Source organism: Lutjanus erythropterus, chromosome 8 (assembly GCF_056507025.1).
Source record: "Lutjanus erythropterus isolate fLutEry1 chromosome 8, fLutEry1.hap2, whole genome shotgun sequence".
In the NCBI taxonomy this organism is placed as follows: domain Eukaryota; kingdom Metazoa; phylum Chordata; class Actinopteri; order Lutjaniformes; family Lutjanidae; genus Lutjanus; species Lutjanus erythropterus.
In genome coordinates, this window is record NC_139324.1 from 34,627,659 (window position 1) to 34,644,980 (window position 17,322).

Consider the following 17,322-nt stretch of genomic DNA (forward strand, 5'->3'; position numbering starts at 1 on the left):
TTTAAATATTATTTTTATGTAGGTAATTATCATTTTACAGTTTTAACCGTGAGCGAGGTGAGTAGTACATTTGCTCACTCCAGCTGTATTTTGCTGTGTACTGCATACATTTCAAATGATAACAACATAGGACTTTGAAATTGGATCGGTACAGGAATGTGAGACATCAATATCAGCCCCCAGTACTGATATTCGATTGGATAAGTCCCGTCTTAAGTTTCTACAGTACAATGAACGGTAGGCAAAAGAAAATTTTACTTTCTAAAATCCACAATCTTGCTCACAGAAACTTGCCAATTCGTCTGTGAGCTGACAGTGTAACAACTAACCTGATGTTACATCACTCCCCGGCCTCCCCTACTTCTGATTTTGGAAAGAAGAGGTGGGCAATAGAAGTGCAATTACCAGTGGGTCGTGACTCTAAAATTGCTCCATGTTGACATGGCTGCTACTTCGGCTACACTACACTGTTCACCATTTTACCCAAAGCCTTAACTTGCACCGTCACGCCAACTGAGCTCCCTGTCTTACTTGTCCTCCGTCATATTCCATCTATTAGACATGGATGTCCCTCTCCGCATCCTGGATTTGAATTCTTGGCAGGATGCACACCAAATTGTATTTGCATTCATTATAACTGGATTTGTATTTTGTTTTCAGTGTGGCCAATCGCAATTTCTGACCACCTCTGAAACCGGTGACTGGATATGAATTTAGATTTGATGCCATTTTGCTTTACCTGGTGACAGTCCGACGTCACCGTGGTGTGTGTGTGTGTGTGTGTTGCCAGGTAAAATGCAGGTCAAATCGGTCAAAAGCATGAGACTGAAAAGCTGGCTCTATTTTAGCTCAGTATCTCTCTCGGGTGTCTGTGTTGTGGCCGGTTAGCCCAGCCAACCTCTGCTTTGATGCTTCACACAGCACGACAAGAAAGCCGGCCCTTGCTGTCGGTTACCATAGGATATGTGTGGCGTGTATGTGTGTGTGCATGCGTGTGTGTGTGCGTGTGTGGCAGCTGAGTAAATAGAGTCATGATCAGTGCTCAGAGTTGGTGATCCCTCCTCTGGGATTAGATGAAGGCTAATTGGGGCTAACAAGGACTAGACACTCATATGTTCTCTTTGTTTTCCCTCTTTCTTTCTCTTCCCCACCACAGTCAACCTGTTAGACTCTAAAGCAAGCCAAGGGGAGTTGGGATGGATTTCCTACCCATCGCATGGGGTGAGTATCCTCTATCTCTTATGTTTACCCACATCATGTCTGAGTGTGCTTACATTTTGGGAGGCAGATCCACCGACATGAACTGGATGTGGGATTCAGGCCTTCACCACATGAAATCAGGATTTTCAAACTCCTGTGGTTCTCACTATGTGATGTTGACCCAATGAGCCAAGTGCAGATTAACCCACTTTTCTTTCTAAAGACGATTTTTTTTTGTCCATTCTTCGTCTCGTAGGTTAAGGGTTAAGCATTCAGAGTTCGCCATATGGTCAAGATGCTTAAGGGAAAATGTATTGCGTGTATGTCCTGGTGTTTAAAGAAAGATTAAGGCATTAAAGGATTTTAGGTTGCAGGCACAAAGGCATCCACACAACAATGTCCATAATCTTACCCCCCTTTGTACTAAATATCACATCAACAACAGAGATTTTACTGCTGTTGCATGTAAACATTGTAATTCCATTGTTGTGATTTCACTTGACAGTCCATGTGTTCCTAATTGAAAATATGCACCACCTCATTTCTGTCTGTCACACATGCATTAAGACAGTTACTCATCTTTTAACGTATATTTTTTCAGGTTCGTGAGCGTGTTTAAAAAAAAAACAAAAAAGGAAAATTTGACATCTTTAATCAAAGGATTTGGCCCATGTACCGAGGCTGTCAGTCCTCTGCAGCGGCCAATGGTTCGACTCCGCATTGCATGTCACCCCCCTCTCTCTACCCCCTTTCCTGTCATATCTTTAGCCGTCACGATCAAATGAAGGCAAAATGCCCAAGAAAATCCTAAAAAACAAAAAACAAAACTATAATTGCAAAAATGTACATATAGCAAAGCTGTTGTTGTCATTCAACTATTAATTTAATTCTCAACTATTCTGATAATCAGTTGATTGTTTTGAGTAATTTTTTAAACAATATTTTCAGGTTTCTTTACTTGTGTATGACAGTAAACTGGATATCTTTGGGTTGTGGACAAAACAAGACATTTCAGAATGTCATCTTGGGCTTTTTTCCCAATTTTCTGCCATTTTCTGGTCAAAACAACTAATTGATTAATCAAGAAATTAATTGATTAATTGATAATAAAAAAAATATGATAACAATATTATTGCAAATAAGTTCCACTCAAAATAGGAGTATAGAAAGAGAGGCTGTAACCATAAGTGTACAAAAGTTATAGTTACTGTATGGTTGGGGATGGGAGACAATGAGAGAACGGAGAAAAACAAAACTTTATTATTCATATGATATTATCATATCTGTATTATTAATCCTCAAGACCCCAAAATTCACTGAGGATCATCACTTAAATGAGCATTTTCCTCCTCATCAGTCCAAACAAAAACAAAGACATTCACAATCACAAGTTTTCTTTTGGCAACTTATGTGAGAAAAATTGCTGACTTTATACGTGGAGAACTCGCAAACTGGTCAGTCCCAACTGTTCATCGCACCTCTCCCCTGAAAAGACTGTCCATCTCTGGCCACCAGAGCCAAAGCAGGTCCCACTGTGTACTGATGGTGATTATATGATACGATTCTGAGCAAAAAAAAACTTACAATCACTTTCTCTGTTGTAGACGGTGTCTTCATCAACTTATGTGAGAAATATGACGCGAGGCTACCAACTCTTTTCAACCAGCAGGAAAAAAATCACAGATCTTAATGTCATGATGAATATTTCTGGGTCTGATGATTGAAGACAAATTAAAGGAGCAATATGTAACGATGTGCATGCAAAAATGAAAATACATACTATGGAGCTGAGTTCAATGGCTGCCCGTCTTCTGCCTGCCAGATTCTGTTAACATATTGCTCAATTTAACTGTTATAAACATCTTTAGCATTGTTGTCAGAGTATTTCAACTTAACATGTTTCCTTAAAGTCTGATGACATATCATCATTTTTTTGATTTGTTATAGAAAATATATTACATAATTCTCCTTATAAGTATCTACAACACAAAGCACAAGACTTTTTAAAGTGTTTTAACTGAAAATTTAGCACCAAAAATGATTTTGCTCTTGCGCGCTATAGTGAAATATATCTGGTGGGATATGGGTATCATATGATATCAATCATTTTAAAGATTTTGTGCTGAAATCCTTGGCACAAACTTTTTTCACCACAATGAAAAAAAATATATTTTACCACTTTTAATTAAAAAAAAACAACAAAAAAACAACCAGCAATGTTGCAGCAACATGCTCCCATACTTTTGGAAAACAATGTCTGCAGCCTCATCTATCAGCCTCTCTCTCTCTGCTACCAAAGTCCCTCCAGTGGGCTCTCGCTCAGTGTTTATTTGTCTAACTAGTTAGACTACTGTGCCTCAGGGCTGGTCCACTGACACACACACACACACGCACACACACACTTACACATATACACATACACATACACACCACACTTCCTCCTTTTTCCTTTATTAAGTGTTAGAATTACTCCTTGGCAGTGGCTTAAGGTAATCCAGTCATTTGTTCCGTGGAGCTGCCAAACCTTGTTTCCCTCGGCCATATACAGCGCTGGCACCGTCACAGCGCTCAGGGTTTCTTCATGAATGTCGAACCACAATGAAAAAAATGACCCAAAGGAAAAACTGCAGGCCGCTTTCAATGCATATAGCCCAAAGACAATTGCAGGCTTCAGAACAATCACGTGACCATTTCAGGGGACAGATTGATGTTGTGCTGATAGAAGCTAACGCATACCGACGCATGGTGGAATGTGTGACAGAGGTTATGCAGCGTGCGCGGCGAGCTCTGCTTTATTTCAAGTTATTTTGCTTTGAATTAGATCAGAAGAAAAGAAAGCGGTTGTGCAGTTCATAAGAAAAAAAAATGCTGCAGGAATGGAAGCCAATGTCATTCTTAAATGAGAATGACTCCAGAGAGGAAGAGAGGGGATGGGACAGGATCAAAAAGAGGAAGAGAGGAAGTGGGAGGCAAAAGGGATGAAGAGAGGGGGCGGGGAAGAGGGAGACGAGGAGAGGGGGAAGGACAAGAAAGGATGAAAGAGAGACAGAGACAGAGAGATATTGCTGATGATCAAGTCCTCAAGGTGAATCATCTGTAATTACTCACGTCATCCACTGACTGCGCTCCGATAAGCAGCCTGCCCTGGGAGACTGCTGCTCACAAATGATTTCTCATAATGTGGCAGTGGCACTGAGCCCTCACACACACACACACGCACACACACACACGCACAAACACTCATTCACATTGATGGAGAGGCCGCGGCTATTGGCCTACCGAGACACAACGTGCTCCGGTCACAACAAATTAAGAGCTTAGCCTCCCCAGGATGTGCGCTCCGGAGCCACCGACTAGACTGACAAGTGTGTGTGTGTGTGTGAGCGCGTGTGATCCAGATATACCGTTATCTGTCTGGGAGGCAGGCTGATTGCTGAGCAGTGTCCAGGGGGCTTAGCCCTTCACAAGACTAAAGAGTGTTAAAGATTACATTCTTGCGTGCTTTGAAAGCATTCTTCAGCAACAAACCAACACCCCAGACACTGGCTGTGCATACAAAATAGAATTAATGGGCACGTACGGAGCGAAGTCCATTTTTCATAAGAACCAACAGGGGATACAACTGCATTGATGTCTTTTCCAGGACGGTTTTGTATCGACTTGTTTTAAAAAAAAAAAAAAAGTAACGTTTTTTGCATAGCTAGTTATTATTTATGTGCAACTCGATACGTTCGACTGAAATGCTGAGATGTTAAAATATTGAAAGTTTAGAAAAAGTTATCGAAGCCTATGTATTTGCTTCAGGTCAACTAACAGAGTCACATATAAAATCAACTTATTTTGCTGCATTTTCAACGATAGTCTGTAAATTTTTATGCTTGAATAAGAACAAGTTTATTTCAGATGTTAGAAAACACAGGGCTCCTTGTAGGAAAATCAGTGTTATATGAAACCAGTGAAAAAGAAAAGAAATGTGTGTGTTTTGTGCAGTTAAATGTCCTGCTTATAATTTTTTGGTAATATTTCTTTTTTACATTTACCACGAAAGAAGAGAATTGTTGGAGCCAGAAATGCCAGAAAAGGTTTGGGAAACACTGCATTATTTCATCACAAAATATAATTTTGTCTTGCGCTAGTCTTAACCTTACTGAGTCTTCAAGTCACCAAGATAAAATGAAGGCTCAACTGCAGGGAGAAAATCTTGTCAGATGAACAAAACTAAGAGACTTAACTGACGGCATTTTACAGAAATAATAATAGCAGGTTAAGGGTACAAGAAGTAATTTCAAGTAGTTATATTAAAATAGACTTTTATAAAAGCTGGCACTGTGTAAACTTTTGTATAGCGATGAAGATGCTTGACATGAATAGATAAAAGCCAGTAGTCACAGTGAACTCTGCAGTAACTTTCAGGAATAATGAGAAATATTTAACACACATTCACATCTCATACAGTTTCTCAGATCTAGAAGCAGAGGGTGGGAGTTTGTGGGGGGTGGGGCAGGCACAGTATGGCATAGTTTTTTTTTATATTTTGGACTTAGGTCCTCCACTTTAGTCAGCTTTCTATTTTTTTTTTTTTTGCGCTCTTAGAGTACAGACTGCTGTTTCAACTTCTTTTAGTCACCCAAGGGCTCTTAAAGCCCCCCATGCACCCATCTACAAAATCAGCCTGACCAGCATAAAACACCCCCCCCCCCCACTCCCCCAAGAGCGAGAGAGAGAGTACAGAGAAAAGCTCGTCCATAAACGAGGATTAACCCACCAAGGCAAGAGACCAGAGAGGAGGAGGAAGACGAGGAAATATAAGATATTTTTTATTTATTTTTTTCTTGGTAAGAGGAACAGCTGATGCAAACCCTCTGAACAGAACATTTTAAAACTTGTAATACACCCATGTGTGCAAGAATAAATCCTACATTGTACATTAAAGGCATAGTTTGGATTGTTTGAAGCGGGTTTTTAAGAGGGAAGAAGCAGACAGGAGTACCTGCATGGAGGCTGTGTACTCCTGTGGACAGAGTCAGCAGCAAAATATATTTTAGCCACTTAAAAAAAAGGTCCAGATAAAGAAATCAATATCCGTTTACACTAGTGTGGCATATTTATAATATTTTCACTGCTTTAACCTGCCATCAGACTGAGAAGTCCGAGAAGAAACTGCTGTTATATAAGCCAAATATATCCCTGTCCAAAGTGACTGGACTCCTTAAGGAATTTTCCTTCTTAGAAAACAGGAGTTGCTGGTCTACATCTGCCTCAAACTACTAGTTTGTTTGTCTTATTCTGTGACTTCAGTGAATCCAATTATCCTATAAAAGCACGACAGTCATTCCTTAGACCTTTAGTCACACAATAACTCAAACAAACTAACCAAACAAGGCAGCGGTAGACTAGCAACTATTGTTTTCTGCAAGGTAAAATTACTGTTTTTCCTTAAGGAGTTAGGTTGCTGCCTGATTTGCCTGGTATAATGGCAGTTTCCTGTTGGAAAAAGCTGCCTGACGACGAGGTAAAGTGGTGAAAATATTCCAAATACAGTGTTCACTTTGGTGGAACATCCTCACACAGCCCTGCTTCAAATAATCTGAACTATCCCTTTAATATCCCACAAAACAATAAAAAATACTAGACGTCCTTATAATTAAAAGGCCATGAATAACGAATTAACAGATAGTTACACCCCACAGTACTATGAGTGTAGTTCAGACGTGGTTCTTTGCAGTTAATTGAAAATGAACAAATCCTTCAGCAGTCGTTGCTGATGCGTCCTTGAGCAAAGTGTAAACAAGGATCAGCAGGGCGACACTCGGAGCCGTTCACAAACAGGAGGAAGGACGAAGCGGAGAAGGCATGAAGTGTGGATTTGGGTCTCCCTTTGGTAAGACCGGCTGATGAAATGCCCCCTGACTGATATGCTGCAGTTGTCGTCTCCGTGACCCCGCCGACCTCAGTGGAGCCCAGAACGTAAGCTGGCTGCGCACTTGTTGTGGACGCTCCAGTTTTTAGATTTGCCCCTCTCCAGTTGTAGGAGAACACAGTGCGTAAACTCTCCCATGATTTTTATCAGAGTCCTATTTAGCAAATCCTTGTCCAAAAACCACAAAATTTAATACAAACACTGCCCCCCTGTTTTAACACATGTACAAAAGAATCTTAACACTTTTATACTATATCATAACCAAATATTGTGAATAAAATGAAATCAAAATAAATAAAATGTAATTAAAATAAAATCAAAAAGATAAAGATAGAAATAATAAAATAAAACAAAACAAAGTAAAGCAGTTCTCAATCTTGATCCCTAAAAACACAGCTAGTCTTGGTATAAGTGCATTGTTACTCTATCCTGGCTCCATATACTGGTCCATTAACTCCCGTTGACCTGCGTGTCTTTGAAGTGGGTGAACTGGTGTGCTGACTCTGTGACTTTAAGACGTGCCTGTTGCCGTAGTTGTAATGTCATGAGCAGATCGAGTTACCACCGCTCCATTTTACTGTCCCTTCGGCCGCTTCACCTACAGCACAGATCAGAGGGTGACCAGTGGCAAGATCGCACCAAACTGTGGCCCAACTGTGACCATCGGGGGGTCGGGGTCGTGGGTCACGAGGACCGGTGCGGGGGCCTGGTGTTGTTATATATCAATTAGAGGGCAGGGAGAGGGGAGCTGCGTCCCCCTGGAGAGAAACAAGGGGGAGGCTGCTCACTTCAGACCTTATTTATCCTGGTTGACATACAAACAGCTCCACACGTTCACAGTGGGAGTTTCCTCTGTCGCCAGCAGAGCCTCCTGCTACTGCACACAGTGAAAAGAAGTGGTGGTAAAAAATTTGCCTTTGGATTAGGGTTGGACATCACGAACCAATTCTAAACAAGACTTGATTCCAAAATTAAGGAGAAGGAATCATCAGGGACATTTAATTTCAGTTCTACTCACCGATTCCTGCACAAATTCCACTTGCTCTAGTTTCAAATTAAACCGTGTGCTGCAAACACCGACCATATATTGAGCTTGTTATCTGTCTGCGCCTGTAGACATGCAAGTATGCATGCATGTCTTCTAGTCTCCTAATGGATTTGTCTTGTTAAAGCTACTACAAGGAACTGGTCATGAAACAATCTAGATTTAATACCGATGCCTCTGCATGACCTCGGTGACCAAACAAGACCATCTGCAAGGAGACTGTTACTATAAAATCAAATCCTCCATGAAATCAGATGAAACAAACAACCTCAATTTAGCAAATGCTATGCTACAGAATCCTTTACAATGACAGGATACTCCTCTATTATTACAGTAAAGTAACCCGACTGAACCTCAAAATATTGAAGAAACCAGAAAAGAGATCACTGTCATTACAGTTATCTAGCTAACGTTAGCTTAGCCAAGTGTTTCTGCTGGTGACATAATATGATGTATAGTAATTAGCATTTCATACAACCCTGCTGTGAAGACTGCAGGAGGACACCGGGAAATTAGGAATCGAGAATCATTAAGCACCAAAACCAATATGCGCAAATGGAGTCAGGATCATTTTACAGAATCGTCCAACACTGTCACTCTTGTCTGGCAATAGATTCAAATAGTTCCAAGAACACATATTTTCAAAGAATAAAAGATCTTAGTAATAAAAGCTGCAAGAAATACAAAAATAACCAACACAAAATAAAGTAGTTTATAGAAATACAATGAACGTCCATAGCAATTAAAGTGGTGTTATAAAAGTAAGCAATATAGAATATGGAAATACAATTAACCATACAAAAAATGCAATAAAAACATAAGTAAATACTTGTAGTACAATAGTACAAGTAGGTGCAATAATATTCAGCAGCAAACACAATGGCAGTTGTGAGGTCTGCAGTTGTGATTGAAAGAGGTTTAAAGTTAAGAGTAAAATAGGGTTGCTCAGACCCATGGGTGCTGTAGTGTTGCACCATTTTATTCCGTACAATTGATACCATCGCTGGACCAGAGAGCACATCACTGTCTCTTAACAAATACTTCTTTGGGTCTGAAGCTAGAGAATTAAGTCGAGACGTTCTGTATTTATTTCTTTTCTTCCTCCTCATCAAGCGAAGGACAGTAAAACAATCCTCAGCTAACTAACCCGGTGAAGTGACTCAAGGTTGGAGGAGATCGTTCTTATGATGTAATGTTTGGGGATCGAGGAGGAGGAGGAGGAGGAGGAGGAGGAGGGTCGCTCCATGTAATAGATGCTATCCTCCAGAGTGGGATCCTCACATCATAGCCGAGGTCTCATTTACTTTGGCAGAGACTTGCTCAAGTCAAGTCATCTCTATCCTCTGGGATAGGATATAGTATATGCAACACACACACACACACACACAGGCGTATACACACACCTGGGTTTGATTTTGAAATGTGTGTGTGTGTTTGTGTTCGGCAAACTTCAGACTCCTCCCAAAGACAGAAACAAAAACAATCGCTTTAGATTCGGCCCAGGTTGCATCATGAAGGTGGACAAGACAGAACATAAAGGGCTAAAACATAAAGCTGCAGCTCACACACACATCTGCTTACAAAGACCACATGATATGCACACACACATTCTCACACACACACACACACACACACACACACACACACACACACACACACACACACACATTAGCTCACCCAATAAACACATACTGTATATGCGCACACACTGCGCCCTTCAGGCAACTTGTTCTGTTAAAGACCAATTGCCAGATTAACGTACTTTTCAGGATAAGGGGAAATTAAGTGTGGGACAATGAAATGTAAGAATGATTTTCTGAATACGTGGAGAAGCTCTTGAAGCAACGAGACAGAATAGATACTTAAGTCTGCTCCATTTACATTCGCTCCATCCTCTTTAAGTTTTTCACTGGATGGCAGATCATAGAGCGTTAGAATGAAAGGCGCAGAGCCAGAGGTAAAATACTGTAAAAAAATGCACAGCTAATATTTAATTTTTTTTGTGAACTATTTATGACCATTTATTTCACTGTAAATAAATTACAACTTTTAGTGTTATTGTGCAGTTACACACAGAGAGAAAAACTGCACAAGCGGCCATGTCTTCAAGAATTTATATTAAATTTGTTTTGCCAAGAGAGCATAATTGTTGGCTGGACTATGTTCACTGACTGACATCTTTTTTTTTTTTTTTTTTTTTTTCTTAAGATGTACAACCCTTATTCTAAAAAGTTTTGATGATGTGTAAAACATAAATAAAACAGAATGTGATCATTTGTTAATCATTTTTGACATACGCATACTCACTTGAAAAAAGAAATACATCATATTTAATATTTTAACTAATAAACTTCATGATTTTCGTAATTATGTGTTTATTCTGAATTTGATGGCAAGTTCATGTGAATTTGATGGTTCATGTTCTGAACAATTTGGGACAGAGGCAAGAAAAGACATGTGGAGTACTCAAAAAACACAAACCACAGGTTAATTTGTCACAGGAGACAGTACTATGCTCCCCATACAGTGAGTTTGCAAATGATTTCATTATGGTTTTATTTATGTTTTACACTGCGTTCATCAGAGCTGCGTTATGATACTTTGGCTCCAGAGACCCACAGTTCCACATTTTAGCTAATTTTCGACTGTTAAAGCACTTGAGCAGAGGTTAGGAAAAGATTGTGGTTTTGGGCAAATATAGAACAAGTGAAAACATTCTTTCAACATGAACTTTTTAAATGTCTAACCAAGATGTTTCTCTAATAATAACCAAGTGCTTTGAGCGCCTGAACATAACCATAAAAATGTTAATCACGCTTTATGCTACAATGCCATGAACAGATATGCAGATACAAAAAAAACATAATTTCTGCGATGTTATGTTTGACTCAGACCTTATTTGCTGTTGCTAATTAGTAGCGTGCAAATGCAATTTCTAGCAGACAAGGTTGGAACATATTAAAAAAAAAACACACATTTAAACTCAAGGGCATAGGTTTAATTTCAACATTTGCGAGAATGTCTAAGCAGGGTTCTCCCCCAGGAAACTTTGAGCATCAAAGACTTCATTTCCTGCATTTTAGTGTTTTTTTATGCACCAGTTTGTGCCCTTTCCGCCTCAATTTGTGCTGGAAATGTCTTTATTTTTGTGGGAAGTGGTTTGTCAAATTAAAAGTCCTTTTCTACTTACATGTCATTATTTGCAGGGGGTGAATGAATGTATTAAATATTTTTTAAATTAATTTATTTATCTAGCAATTTGTGCCATCAGTTTGTAAGAACTGTAATAAATGGAATATAATGCAGTGAGGCTTTCAGGCAAATTAAAAGTCTTCTGCATGTGTTCTAAATATTAAATATTAATAGAACCTGAAATATTAACACCCCACATCACCTTTGCGTGATGAGGTTGGAATATTGACACCTTCACTCACAGGAGTGGCAACGCGAACGTGTATATTTCTGTATTTTTAGGAGGTGATATTTGCAGTGAGTATTTTTAACCAACAGCAGTGACGGATCAAATCTGCACAAAAAAAAAAGTTAGATCCCCGGTTGTTCTGCTTTGAACCCCTGGAGAAAGACATTTAACTCTGACAGAAAACAATATCTATATAAAGCATTAAAGATATTAAGATGCCTTCTTGTCATTACATTCAAGTAAGTACGTTCTTATCAAGCGAAATGTCACCAGACTCACTAATCATGGCGGCAGATCGTGTCTTCCCTCTGCTTTCTGTTGTGTCAGAGTCTGTCATCAAACCTTTTTGCATGTCGCCACCTCATTATTTCTACATGTACTTTGAGTCAAGCGATTAAACTTGAAATGAGGTGAAATGTTAAGTTTAGCTTCAGCTCTTTATGTTTAGCCCCGCTGAGTTCTGTCTACTTTCCCCTGTTATTGTTGGACCCGTAGAGAGCCTGGACTACACTCTGAGAAATAAAGGTGCTAACTAGAAAGCATAAAGGGTTCTTTGGCTTGTCCTCAAAAGAGAACTCATTTTGGTTCCTGGTAGAATCTTTTCAAAAGGTTTCAATTGGAACCCTTTCAGAGGGTTCTACCTCGAACTAAACACAAAGGATTATAACTAGGACCATCTGTGAAAGGTTTCCCACAAAGCCTGCCATGAGAGGTTCTACAGAGAACCTTTCTATGGTGCATCAGTTTCTCCCAGAATGCTCACTAGGGGTTCTATCAAGAACCCTTCCACCTTTTGGGTACAAAAAGCAAACCACCCAAGAGATTCTCCTGAGAATCCTTTTAAATTCCAAAGGTTTTACCAAGAACAAGGGGGTTCTACTAGGAGCCATTTTTATTCCATAGATTTTATCTGCAACTCACCCAGGGGGATCTACTAAGAACCCTTTTATATACCAAAGTTGTTATCTAGAACTCACCCAGGGGTTTCTACCAAGAGCCCTTCAATTTTCCAATTTTTTTATCTAGAACCCGTCCTTGGGGTTCTACCAAAACCCTTTCAAAGTCCAAGGTTTTATCTAGAACCCACACAGGGGTTCTACCACAAAACATTTTTTATTCCAAAGACTTTATTTAGAACCCACCTAGGGGTTTCAAACGAGAACCCTTGAATGGTCCAAATATTTTATTTCGAACCCGCTCAGGGATCTCTACTGAGAACTCTATTCCAAAGGTTCAACCTCCCCCAGGAGGTTGTACTGAGAGCTGTTTTATATTCCAAAGGTTTAATCCAGAACCCACACAGGGACATTCTACCAAGAACCCTTGGAATTCAAAAGATTTTATCCTGAACCCACGCGGGGGGTTCTACCAAGAACCCTTTGATATTTGAGAGGTTTTATCTAGAACCATTGATGTAAAGGTTCTTCAAGGATTTCAACAATCCCTGAAGAACTCTTTCTTTTATAAAGTCTTTCTTAATGGAACCTTCAGTCTTACAAAGAACCCCTGACGAACCCTTCCTTAAACGAAAGGTTCCTCAGAAGCGAACGGTTCTGGGTGGACCCTCAGCCCTCAAGGAAGAACCTTATTGGAGCCGTTATTTCTAAGAGTGCAGACTCTGATGAATGAGGTGACGCCAGCGAAGGCAGGACGGGGGAGACTAAACACCAAAGGAATCTCTCCCCTCTCACTTTATCTCTCCCTCCTTCTTCCTCTTGCAATTTTTTCTGCTCCGTCTCTTTTTACTTTCTCTACTTTTCTCTCCCTCTTTTCTTATTCTCTCTTTCACTCTCAGGGGTGTTTCATTAACTTTACTGTGAGATGAAAAGCAAGTGGCCATCCTTCAGCCTGAGAGCTCCTTGAACACCAGGCACTCATAGATGTGCTTTACACACACACACACACACACACACACACACACACAGGCACACAAAAACATGTAATAGAGAACCGAGACTTTCTTAGCTCGTCATTAATTTCTGTGTTCGGGGCTGAAAGCACCTGCTGTGTCCGCTTGCTACGGGACTTTAAACACTTCACATGAGCCTTATGTGAATGTATATGTGTGTGTGGGTTTATGTTTCCATTAATGCTTGTGTGAAAGGAGCGATAATTCAGTTTCCACTTACCCAGAAAGTGTTTCTCTTTTCCCTGTGTCTCTCTGTCTGAGGAAAAGCACTGCTCATTCAAGCATACATCCATTCTGAATTTCACGGAGAGCAAAAAAAAAAAAAAACAATCAGAGAAAAAGCATCCATTTACACATTTAGGCCCATTCATTCTAATGACTGTCATTTTAATCACAATGAGCCCAGTGTTTCAGGTGTTTGCCCATTCATCATCGCTCTGATTCAGTGTTGATTTGCCTGGACAGCGAAGCCAAAGCGCATGATCAATGAGTCTTCCCGCTGTGTTGAATTCAAAAGGAATGACCCCGCTTTCTTTTTTCTCCTCTCCTCCTCATTGCTTTCTCCCAGTGGAGGGAAAATGTAAGATAGACACGAACGTTCCTGGTATACACTCACATCTGTCTATACTTCGTAGCTTCTTTTGTTTCATAGTGGATTCAGCACGTTTCCTTTAGTAGAAGTAGTACTGTGATGCAAATAACCAAGACTGCAGCTTGAAAGTCCTCACTTGTAGAGAAAAAAACATGTTAGTGTAAGGGTGGAAAAAAAACACTATAAGATTTTTGCTAATATTTAACAGCAATTAAGCAGCTTCACGCAAATTTAGTAGGATTGAGATGGGAAATCACACTTTTCTCTGAGATATTTTCACAGCGCTCTAATCTAGAAAATTTGGCTAAGGCAGCAAGTTTGCTTTTAATTAATTTGAGTAATTTACAAAAGATCTGGTAGTGTGATTTTTCACCCTTAAGTGTTTATTAGATGCTTAGTATTCAGCAAGAGTGAATCTGAATCTAAATAATTCATGTGTAAATGCTTACAGGGTGGAGATAACTTTATTTTTCTCTCTGCTATCCTCCCCTCCTTTCCTCTTTCTTCCTCCTTTTTGGACTTAAAATTCCCTCTTTCCTTTCCCTTCCTGTGCAACTTTCCTCCAATACCTTTTTCTCTTCTTTTTCACCTTTCTGTCTCCCTTATTTTTCCTCTTATCCTCACTTCTGCCTTATCTTTTTCATCACTTCCTCCTTTCTTTCCTTTGCCCCTTTCCCTTTACCCCCTTTCCTTAAAATTTGCTCCCTTTTTTCCCCTTTGCATTTGGTTCTCTATCTCGTCTCCCTCCGTTTCCCTCTTCCACCTCTCCCTTTCTGCATCTTTTTCAGTGGGAGGAGATCAGTGGGGTGGATGAGCACTACACTCCCATCAGGACCTTCCAGGTCTGCAACGTGATGGAGTACAGCCAGAACAACTGGCTCCGCACCAACTGGATCCCTCGCCAGTCGGCCCAGAAGATCTACGTGGAGCTGAAGTTCACCCTGAGGGACTGCAACTCCATCCCGCTAGTTTTGGGCACCTGCAAGGAGACCTTCAACCTCCTCTACCTGGAGACGGACGACGACCAGGGCAGTCACTTCCGGGAGCACCAGTTCTCCAAGATCGACACCATCGCCGCCGACGAGAGTTTCACCCAAATGGACCTCGGAGATCGCATTCTCAAGCTCAACACTGAGGTGCGCGAGGTGGGTCCCATGACCAAGAAGGGCTTCTACCTGGCGTTCCAGGACGTGGGCGCCTGCGTAGCTTTGGTGTCAGTGAGGGTTTACTTCAAGAAGTGCCCGTACACTGTGAGGAATCTGGCCTCCTTCCCTGATACGGTGCCCATGGACTCCCAGTCACTGGTGGAGGTCAAAGGCTCATGTGTCAATCACTCCAAAGAGGAGGAGCCTCCACGAATGTACTGCAGCACAGAGGGGGAGTGGCTTGTGCCTATTGGGAAGTGTCTATGTAACCCGGGGTACGAGGAGAGAAGCAACACCTGCCAAAGTAAGACAGCTTTTCTTTCAATCCTTTCAGTCTCATACTTTCTGTCTGTTCACTACACTCTTAGAAATAAAGTTGCTAACTACAGGAGAACCCTTGTCAGTTCTTGGTAGGACCTTTTTTACATTTGGTTCTAGGTATGACTCTGGCAGGCCTTTTTTCATCAACTAGAGACCAGTCTAGTTCTGGTTCAAGCACTTCATTTTGACCCGTTCAAAACATTTCCACCAAAACTAAATTGCCTGAAAAGTTGGATCCCAGCAGGTTTTGTCTTAGGAACCAAAGTGGGCGTTTCATATTCTACAGACATGTGCAACGCCTTTTTTTGATATCATCCTTGATTACAATGGTTCCACTTAAAACGTATGTACGTAATGAAATGTTGGCAAGTTCGCCAGATAGCACCGAGGTTCCAAGAATCTTGAACTGGTTCAAGAACCAGAGCTAATTCGGTTGAAAATGTCATTTGAAGGGTTCCAAGTGGAACCTTTACAAAATGTAAAAAAGGGAACTTAATTAAGGTTAGAACCTTGATATACCTGAACCATCTGTGAGAAGTTTCACCCAAAAACCTCTATAAAAGGTCCTAGAGAGAATCCTTTTATGGTGTAATGGTTATATCCAGAGGCCTGTAAGGGTGCAAGAACCCAACCAGGAAGTTCTGTCAAGAACCTTTTTGTATTCCAATACTTTTATCTAGAACCCACCAAGGTTTTATATTGTACTACAAAGAACGCTGAACGAATCATTGACAAAAGAGTTCTTCGAAGGTTTCAACAAACCTTGAAGAACTCCAGACTTCCAAAAAGGATTCTTTGGATAAAAAGGATTCTTGATGGAACCTTTAGTCTTACAAAGAACCATTAATTAAAGATTTCTTCGAAGATTTCAACAACGCTTGAAGAACTCCAAATTTCCAAAATGGGTTCTTTGGATAAAAGGATTCTTAATTTAAAACATCTGACGAATCCTTTCAGCAAAAAATTGATCCTCAGAAGCAAATGATTCTAGATAGAACCTCAGCACTTCAGGAACCTTTAATTCTAAGAGTGCACATTTCTTCTTATCTTATTCCTCATTTCCCTTCTTCATCTCTCCTGCCTCGGAACCTGTGCGACACGATGCAAAGTTTGCCGGGGCTGCTTAGTGTGTGAAGTGTTTGATGAGAAGACTGTCGCACTTCATATCTGTCAGCCCTGAACACTTGATGTCTCATGCCCGACCTTTGTATATACATGAGTGTATGTTGGATTCTGCATGTGTGATGCCTTCAAAAGGACCCGAGAATCCCAGAGTGTCTGTGGATAGTTGCACACATATATATTTCCATGTGTGTGATGTGTTCTCCAGGTCTTTGAGCTACAGGGTGCAGCGTGCAGTAGTCCAATAGTAATCTTCTCTGTGACACATCATTAGCTATGGGAAGATCTTAACCAGAGCAGTGAGGATGGGACTGATAACACAGAAGAAAGGAGTGGGCTGGAGTGGATGGTGAATAATGGAATAGTTGTGGTGATGGTTGCGGGTGTTGGTGGAGTCATGAGTGGGTAGACACTGGAGTCTGGAGATACTCGATCTCACCCCGAAGTCGCCTTTGGAGGCGGTTGCAAAAGTCAGAAAGTAATCTGTCCGACTGCCTGACTTCGCCTTTCATTTTTCATTTTCATCTCATGTGTTTTGCGACAGGGGGGGCTGATTTGACTCGTTGCCAGTTGGTTACTGGAAAGAAAAACTGCACAATGACAGAAGTCTTTAAAAGTTTCCTTTCTTTATTTTTCACCTCTGGTGC

The 17,322-nt window shown here is 40.6% G+C and overlaps 1 protein-coding gene across 4 annotated transcripts in view; it reads left to right on the plus strand.

The window, feature by feature from the left end:
- Positions 1 to 17,322, plus strand: part of epha3 (eph receptor A3) — a 150,133-nt gene that overhangs the window by 9,721 nt on the left and 123,090 nt on the right. For all 4 annotated transcript variants that reach the window (XM_084725379.1, XM_084725377.1, XM_084725378.1 and 1 more), the window contains exons 2-3: positions 1,157 to 1,221; positions 14,876 to 15,536. In XM_084725379.1, coding sequence (XP_084581505.1) covers positions 1,157 to 1,221; positions 14,876 to 15,536 — 726 coding nt within the window. The remainder of the gene's footprint in view (positions 1 to 1,156; positions 1,222 to 14,875; positions 15,537 to 17,322) is intronic.